The sequence below is a fragment of the Geosmithia morbida genome, assembly GCF_012550715.1.
Source record: "Geosmithia morbida isolate 1262 chromosome Unknown scaffold_18, whole genome shotgun sequence".
In the NCBI taxonomy this organism is placed as follows: Eukaryota; Fungi; Ascomycota; class Sordariomycetes; order Hypocreales; family Bionectriaceae; genus Geosmithia; species Geosmithia morbida.
Window position 1 is genome coordinate 1 of NW_023336205.1, and position 9518 is coordinate 9518.

General features: G+C 53.1%; 1 protein-coding gene across 1 annotated transcript; it reads right to left on the bottom strand.

The window, feature by feature from the left end:
* Positions 1 to 5755: 5755 nt before the first annotated feature.
* GMORB2_3366 (Luciferase-like monooxygenase) lies at positions 5756 to 7840 on the bottom strand (the record flags this gene model as incomplete). The annotated part of the gene is made up of 7 exons (XM_035465342.1): positions 5756 to 5980; positions 6154 to 6888; positions 6959 to 7018; positions 7126 to 7138; positions 7208 to 7433; positions 7514 to 7654; positions 7762 to 7840. The coding sequence occupies 7 exons, from the start codon at positions 7838 to 7840 to the stop codon at positions 5756 to 5758; spliced, it is 1479 nt and encodes a 492-aa protein (XP_035318607.1).
* Positions 7841 to 9518: the final 1678 nt, after the last annotated feature.

Below are 9518 nucleotides of genomic sequence, written 5' to 3' on the forward strand. Positions count from 1 at the left end.
ATTTCTATAGCCTAGTCACTCTTTACCTAGCTATTCATAATATAGTTAACGCTTCTATTAAACTAGTTCTTAATATAAGCACCTGCGACTATAACTGCCTTATTGCTCAGTTTGACGCCCTAACGGCCTCGCCAATATAAAACGACATTATCTTTGCCTACCCTGTAGCTCAGAGCTGACCCAACGTCACATATTGACAACTTCACCCACACTCCCACTCTGATCTCACACACAACTCCTACAGCTGTGCCTGATCGATGGGAAACATCAGCTCGCTCTGCTCTCGGAAAACACGGTGCTGTGGCTCTGGAGATAGTCCGATATGCCGACTTCGATGAGAGCCCCATAGTGCTGTTTGAGGCGCCAAGGGTGCACCGACAAGACGAGAAGATCCGTTCTCGATGAGGCTTTCTAACCGGGATAGTGGAATCCCCCCGCGATCCGTGTCGGCGGCGACCCATGCCAGGCATCAGAGTGGTAGGTAGACCCAATGTCCCGGCGCAAAACGGGGTGGTTGGAGTTATCGTACAGGGATTCTACTATGCCGAGCGGCTGGGTCTGTCGCGGAGTGGTCAGTCATCAATCGCTCTATGGGCAGTACAAGTACGGTGCGGTTCGGCCGTATGTCAGATTATGGTATAGCGTCTACTATATTGTATAGTCTGTGCACACCTTCGTCACCCCCGGTCCAAGATCACCAGGGTGTGTGATGTATGACGTGTCAGAGATGCAGCTCCACCGTGAGGACGACCACGGTGACTCTCTCACTATCCACCCCCCTCTTCCCGATAATTCATATATCTTCGCGCCCGTAAGAACGATGTGGTCGTGCTTTATTTCCTTCTCTCGTCCGAGCCATCGGTCTAGTCTTGGCCTGTGCGCCTTATTCTCAGGGACCTCGGGTACCGAGAAGAGAAAACTGAGGCATGGGGGGTTTGATAATTTCAATCCCAGTCAGCCCAAAGCCACCCCTTTTGTGGGATAGGATGAACCCGTGCAGACGACGGCCTCTCTCCTCTTCATCTGTCAGGATAGTCACGACGCCCCTGGAATCTCTTTCCAGCCCATGTACTCGTCTGAACTAGTATGAGTCGGTATTCGTCTGCTGCTGCTTTGGATAAGGCGTCGTCACACAGACGCTGCCCTCAAGCTTCTGCGGCCACATGTCATGTATACAATTCCGACTGTACCTATCTATCTAGTACCTATCTATCCAGTACCTATCTATCCAGTACCTATCTATCTAGTAGAAGACTCTATCCCTATTCAACCACCACTCGTAACTATCTATGACTATTTTGGTCTCTTTCTCCCCCAGTGCCTGCACTCCGCCTGTTCCATCTATCTGAGGGGTTCAATCTTCGTGAGCCGTGCCGCATCATGCCCTTCCCTGCCGGTGTTGGAGATGAGCTGTGCTGTCGTCTGGACGGCGGTAGTGTGCGGAGGGATGTCACGACAACACCGAGGATGACATCATCTGACGGAGGTGAGCTTATTTCAGACCACGCATCCCTTGGATGCCTCCAACTTGCCTGGCGCACCACCTTCAGGGTTGGATACGCCTAGACAAGCCTTACATCTTGTCCTCATACTGCGGTGCGCCCAAACCTCCTCGAGATCGATGCATTCGGACGCCCTGGTTTTGGCATCCTTGCACGTGACAATGTATGGATCGGATACGAATCGATGCTTGCACTTGTGCACCTCTTCGGTCAGGACCTTCCTGCACATGACGTCCAGTTTCGGTGATGGATAGGGATAGAGCTATAGATGGAAGCTGTCAGTCTCACTCCCTGCAGTCCACCTTCCAGATTTGGGACGAGCACATACCTGCTCCAGTCGTAGATCAACAGAAAGAAGGGGGGCGGGAGAAGGATGGGAAACGGCGTGGAAGAGGTTCCTGGGAGTGGTAGTGTACAGATCCAGTCATCTTTCCCAGGGAGTGTAAGCCACCTTTATATATCCAAAGCTATCAGTCGCGGGAAGCTTCATCGTAATCGGGATCCGACAAAGCCAGCTTGACACCGCTTTGAAAAAGCCTGAGGCGTCGAGTTTTCAAAGCAGTAACTCTGCAGAGAGAAGTACAGCATCACCGAGAGATTCTCGCCTGTGGCTGTATCTCCTTTCCTTCGACTGTCTTTGATCCTGCACAAGCCACTATGGCGTGAATTGTCGAGACCGGGATATGCTCGACCACCCCCCCCCCCCCCCGGGGGGATCACTTTCTTTTCCATCCATCTACGAATCGCCTGCTTCCTCACGGAACGACCTGTCTTTTTGTGTCCAGTTGTGTCCAGGGGTGGATGATTTCCTTCTTTCGTCGGGGGCGGTGTATTGATGATGTATCCGTGGTTATACGTGAATTCCTATGCAGTGTTTATCTTTTTCTTTTTCTTTTTGAAGATAAAAATTGAAAAACTCGAAAATAATATTAGGGTGTCATGGAATCCGTGAAATTATTGCGTCCGCACGCATGCAGACCATCATATCAGTCCTCACGTAGGGGGGGGGGGGTAGATGAACAAGTGAATAATGAGTAAACACACAAAGGGACACCCCTCCTCCACCACCCCCTGGCAGCGAGTTGAAGATGTGATATCGCGAAATGGCATGGCATGGAAGTGCTGAGATACCCGTTATGATCTACTAGTCTCAATGTGTCCCAATGTGCGATGCTGTACCGTCTATTGCTGCGAAAAATGACCGGTGCAGGCCGATGTCAGACGCCCTATGACCACCGCAGTCTACTAACCTCCTCTCCGGACAGTTCACACTGACTCCGTCAGGATAGACCTGGATGCGTGACTCTCGAGGCTGGCGGGTTAGCTATGGTTCTGTCTCCATGATGGACAGGTTCGTTGACGATGGGATGATAATAGTCAGCGACGGGGAGGACGTGACCACGGACGTTCGGAACGTCATCGGTGCGTTCGGGCCTGTAGCTTATGGTAGGAATAGTTGTCATGTATACACAGCTGATGGGGTCTTCATCTCAATAATGAGAATGTGTGCGAGTCTTGTGGCTAAGGTGTACAGATTATATGGTGTATATATGTAGGAATACGCCAGGGTCCAGACCTCTGACAGGTTTGCAGCAGGGTAGTTGATCCTGTGTTGCGCATGTACCCAGCAATAATACTACATCACGAGGCCGTAGAAAGAGTAGCGGTTAGAAGTCTTCATGCATTGATATTGATTGCTGTGCCTCACCTCTGCCTGCGTCTACTTGAGTACCCAAAGGACATGCTTTGAATGCAAGGAAAAGGGGTGGCGTTTTCTTTCCTTTTCTTTTCTTTTCCGGAACTCTTCGTCCAGCCCACTTTCGACCTCAACTGCGTCTCAAATTGCATCTTCCAAGTACCTGTTCTCATTGGGGGGCCCAGACGGTGGGAAAGGCTGACACAATGCAGGTCCAATGCACGCGCGAACCGAAAGGGATAAGATGAACATTTGGTCGACAGATTGTAGGCGCGCGCGTCAGAATGTACAGAATGTACAGAATACAAGAGTACCTGCAAGAGAGAAGTGGCAAATGAAACGTCTACATCAACGGGGGACATATGGCGAGACAACAAGTGACATGTAGCCGGCACAAATTTTTTTTTTTTTTTTTTGTTGGGGGGGGGGGGGGGGGGGGGGGGGAATTCACTCGGTCCAGGTGCACCATCGTGTGAGGTGCGACCGAACTATTGACCTACCCAGTGGTAACGTCAGAGAAGATTGAGGAAGATGTACGGCTGCCCTTCTCTCGGGGTCTGAAACATGCTCCCGTGATTTGCCGGTATTGATGATATCAACCATGGACATGCTGAACTCGAAAGCATCTCGGGACTCGAGGGCAGAAAACATGGCCGCGCTGCATACCCGGCCTTGTAGGAAGACCGGTGGTCCCCAACAGTACATGACTGTCCTTCGGGGCCTTCCAGAAAGCGTGCATCCACCCTCCCAAGGCATTCTTCGATGACGGATAGAGCTTCACGCGCCTCTCTGCGCCCAAAGCTCTGCGCCCCATGATGGGCAGACCGTACCATTTCTAATGGTGGCCAACACGAGCCTTGACGTTTAGACCACGACGCCCGTTAGCCGTTAGGGCGTTTCGTGTTTCATCCGACGTAGTATCATTTCCATTTTGTGTTGTTTCCTCTTCTTTCTTTTCTTTTTCTCCCGTCGTCAATCCGTACGGATACTGCAGCAGCGTACAGATACTATAGTTAGTCCTGATACTTCATGAAACTTCCCTCAACGAGCTGGGATCTACCCCCTTTTAAAAGGGTTGCTCGCAGTCTTTTGTGATCCCTGCAATCCCCGAAACCTAGAGCTTTCACGCTGCGAGTTGGGGCTGTTGGCTGTTGGCTGTTGGCTGTTGGCTGTTGGCTGTTGGCTGTTGGCTGTCGATTCTTGATCCTTGGATGTCAGCTGCAGATTGATAGGAGGGATGGGGGCAGAAAATGAAACGATGTAGGGGATTCCTTCCATCTCATCCTTTTATCTACTTTGCCCTCCCCCCTGATTCACCCGTCCACCTTGTTTTCTCGCAAAGGGGGCTTGGCTCTATCCAAATCTCCCCTCGTACGTGCTGCAGATCACGAGATTGTAAAGCCTCGCAGTCGACGTAGATGACTCTAACGTAAACACCTGTGTTAGAGCCCTCGAGACCTTTCATGGTCCAACCAGCGCTCTCCAAGCCCTCGTATACTGTCTCGAGAAGGAGGCGCTATTAGGGGTCTATAGCTATGGCTTCGGGAGGGGTGGTGTTAAAGAATTAGGCATCGAACTCGGGATTTCTTCTTCGAGAAGATAGGAGTGCTCGACATTAGTGTGGCGGGGCGGCCCGTCATGCGACCTTCACGTGTACCCCACATTTTCCATCTTGATCATCAGGGACTCGCTTACAACACGCGCTACATGCGATCATTTGCGATCACTTGCGATCACCACAGAACGCGATCATTGCATGCGACAATGATCACCTAGTATATAGCCAACCTCATTTCCATAGCCTAGTCACTCTCTACCCAGCTATCAATACAATAGTCAACGCTTCTATTGGAACCAGTTCCCCAAGAACAAGCACCTGCGACTGTGACTGCCTTATTGCTCAGTTAGACGCCCTGACGGCCTCGCCAACATAAAACCGACACTTCTCCGACTACCCTGCAGCACAGAGTCGTACCAACCGTCACGCGGGGTCGCCGGTCGGCCCTACCGCCGGTCGGGCTGTCTATTCTGGTTTGTAGGTCATCTCCCGTACGGATTAGTATTACGACCTAGCAGTCACCATCCTTCCACGGTTTCAAGGCCAAGGGGAGAAGCCTTGGAGGAGGAAGGAAGGCTCGTGTAAGAAAAAAAAGAGAAGAGAAGTAGGGAAACCTGGTCCATCCATCATTCATTCAATCGGGACAGCAAATGCCGTTCTGTAGGTTGCCGCCGGTCCTTGGTGACGTTGGTTTTAACGCAGATGTCAGAATAAGCTAGAGTCACGTCGGTGATGTATGGCTTGAAGATGTGAAACACTGTTTCTCACCTTCTTGCCTTCTTTCCTTCCTTCCCGGTCCGCGAATCCATCCAGACATCGAGAGCGAAGATTCTAACATTGAACATAAGCACGTCACTCTCGGGTGGAATCTGTAGAGTTTCTTCTGAGTTCCACTCTTCCTCGTCGCGTCACGGCCTGGAACCCATCAACATATGTACAGATACAACACCCGGTGCCACCAAGCTACAGAGACGCCTCGCACACTATAGGCCCCGATTTCTACTCGGGAATCTGGTGGTCCTCCTTCTCCGTCCCGGCAGCCCAGTGGTACTTGGCTGCGACATGGTCCGCGGGCGGGTATGCGCGACCGGGCGTTGTGTAGAAGTTCTCGCGATAGGTGCCCTTGGGAACGGCGTAGTCATCCCAGAATAGACCGCGAGCACGCAGCTCAGGAATCAAGAGCTCGACGATATCCTCAAACGAGGACGGGAAGAGAACATATCCCTACGTTCAAAGATGAAACGTCAGCATTATAATCAGCAGTCTATATATATGCTTAATATATGCTTGGGGTTTGTAAGACATGTTCGGGAATGGATCAAAAAAAGTGTTTTTTTTTTTTTTGGGGGGGGGGGGGGGGGGGGAGGAGGGAGGGAGGTAGGGAGGGGGCACCATACAAAGTTGAAGCCGTCAACGTCGGCCTCGCGGACCCAGGTCTCGAGGCTGTCAGCCACCTGCGACGGTGTCCCGACGAATAGAGGGCCGTTTCCGCCCAGGCTGACATGCTCGGCGACGGTGTGCTTGGTCCACTTTGAGTTGGCCGGGGAGAAGCGCGCGTAGCCCTGGACGGTGGATCGGACAGCGTTGCTCTCCACCTCGCGCAGCTCCTCCTCGTCGCCGTACTCGTCGAGGTCCCAGCCGGTCCAACCGCCGAACAGGGTGAGGGCACCCTCCGTCGAGGCGTACTGCCTGTAGTCTTCGTACTTGGCACGGGCCTCCTCCTCGGTGCGGCCGAGGATGGGAGTGACGAGTGCGAGAACCTTGAGGGACTTGGGGTCTCTGCCAAAGTCTTCCTTGGCCGACTGCCGGATCTCGGACACGTTCTTGGCGCACACCTCCGGGGCGTGAGCGGAGGTGAAGATGGCCTCGGCGTGCTGCGCGGCGAAGGCCTTGCCGGCCTTGGAGCCGCCGGCCTGGAGGAGGAGCGGGGTGCGCTGAGGGCTGGGGTGGACGATGTGAGGTCCGGGGACTTCAAAGTACTTTCCCTTGTGGTCGATCTGGCGGACGAGGTCGGGAGATGCGTAGATCCCCTTGGCGCGGTCAAGCTTGACGGCGTCATCTCTCCAGGAGGATTGGAGGAGCTTGTAGATGACCTTCATGTACTCCTCAGCCACGGCGTAACGCTCATCGTGCTGGTGTGGCGTGTCAGCGATCGAAGCTCGAGTTTCTGGACGTGATGATCCTAGGGTAGGCTGCACTTACCGAGAGCTGCTCCGTCCGGCCGAGGTTCCTGGCAGCAGAGTCAAGATAGCTTGTCACGATCTGCAAAGGTCTCAGTATCTCTACTGATGAGGCGGAGAATGGAAGAGGTGGATGGGGAGAGAGATAGAAGGAGAAGAGGAAAACAGGTCGAATGGTCATGTACGTACGTTCCAGCCAACTCTGTACAGGTAAGGATGTAAGCAAGTACACGAGGAGAGTCGATCGAGCGCGGCAAGTGTGAGCGCTTACCTTCCCTTGGTGAGATGGTCGACAGTAGAGAGGCGACGGGCCAGGTGGTAAGGCTGCTCGTAAGTGGTCGAGACCGTCACGCCGAAGCCGATGCTCTCAGTGGCTGCAGCCATGGCCGGCACCACCGAGAGCGGCTCGGTCACGGGCCACTGAACACCGTCGATGATGGCGGTGTCGAGGGACTTCTTGTAGACATCGTATCCGCCTGAGGTCAGGATGAGAGTCTCTGGTCAGAACAATGGCATCCGACGTGGGCGCGCTGAGGGGTTTTCATGCGGCATCATCAATATCGCCAGCTTCACCTACCAAGGACGTCGGCAATGAAGATGCCGTGGAACTTGGCCTTCTCGAGGTACTTTGCCAGGTTCACCCAATGCTCAGTACTGTCAAACTGCCAAGACTTGTCATCGGGATGCCGCCATAGCCCAGGGGACTGATGTCCGCTGGCTGTTACGCAGGTTAACAACGTTGCAATCAATCACGCCTGATCCGTGACTGAAGGAGAAGGGGGGGGGGGAGGGCACAGCCAGTCCAGTCTCGACGGGGACACGTACTCATCATGACAAAGGCATTTAGGATGAGACTCTTCTTCTGCTCTGCAGAGGTAGAGCCGCCGCTGCTGTTGTCCGCCATGGTCTCGTCTGGGTATCGGCTATAGTGGTGTGGTGGTAATTCCGTGCTCTGTATTGGCGTTCGATTGCCCGACGAGTTGGGAGACAGGGGAGGTAGCACGAGATAATGTATCAATGTGTCGACAAGCATCCTGCCCCTCCCCCTCACTCATGCCCTCCTCCTCTCACGAGTAATATGGTACCGGGGGCTGGTGGGGCCTGACAATGACGTGCTTATACGCACAATGATCGAGCCCCGACTGCGAATAGTCGGGACGCTGATTGGAAATCATATACGAGCACGGAGCCGTGGCTAGCCAGATTAGAAGGGACCAATGATGAGACAAGGTTGACTGTAGGAACGGTGAGCCATTGCTACAGCCGCCGCAAGTGCCGTAGGAGCGCGTCCTGCCTGCGAAGCCTGCTTGTTGAACGACCGTCTCCGGCCTGCTCTGTGAGGGAAGCCTGTCAGAGGGCCGACGATTGCACTGCTGGTGATTGGCTATGCTTTCGATGCAGGTTCGATACAATACGGTCTTCCTTGGGTTTCGTCGTCAAGTATGGGAAGACTCGAGAGTCCCGAATGAGGCCGTCGTAGAAGAAAAAGACTCCAGCCACCACGGCCAAGTCACTGGCGGTATCATCGGTAGAGAGAATGACCAGGAACCTGTACAGATACTGTTCTTTCTAGAAAAAGGTTCGATCCGTACAAGTCGAAATCGCTGCAAGGACGGGGACAGCAGCCTCGATCTTGATAGCAGCGGCACACCACGACAGTTGGCATATCTGCGATGCACGGTACAGACCCCAGGTACATACGAGAGTATTCAATATGCGGCAAGCGGTTATGATCATCACACCCACCCACCAACACCACGATTGCCTATTATAGCAGTCGTAACGGCTCATGGCCGACCATCCGTCTTGCTACGTGATTCTATTCTTGACAGTCTGTAGATGTGTCCCGTTGCACTGCTAAACACTTCCCATGGTCTACAGAAGCCTGCTGCTCTCTCTTCCCCTCACTTCGGAAATAAAAGTAAATTCAAGGGAAAACGATGGACCCCATCTTAGTCCCCCTTTTCTCGATAGTATCAGTCGAGCGTGTCAGCTTCTCCGCACGCCTATTGAATGACGCTCTTCCCAGGGTCCCATCCGCATCCGCCATTGCGTGATCCAGGTCGAGATTACGTTCTCGTGAAGCTCCGATGTTCGCCTAGTCCGACTAGAGTACGTGTACTATTATTCCCCTCTTGACTGCGTCTGTCTTTATCTAATCGGGACCGGAGGTTTTTGTCATTGGACGTGGTGTAAAATTTATCGCAGGGTTGGGCTGGCTGTTGATACCGTAATATTCCAAGATTTAAAAGCTCCCTCCCGGCTGGGGACTGCATGACTGTGCCGACTATTTGGTGCATCCGTCACAACGACCACAACCAGCTCGACGGCCTCTCTCTATCGATCACATCAAATCTCCAAGATGGGATCTATCCAGTCTGTCGAGGGCCAGCACGCAGCGCCTACGTCGCAAAATGTCCTTCTATTACATCAACCGAAGCAGAAATACAGCTTGACAGCCGACTACGCAGTCCCTCAACTTCGCAAGGGCCATGGAGAAGTCCTCATCAAGGTCAGGGCAATCGGCTTGAACCCAATTGACTGGAAATCACCGTCGGTTTTAACCCCCCCCAACCCCCCCC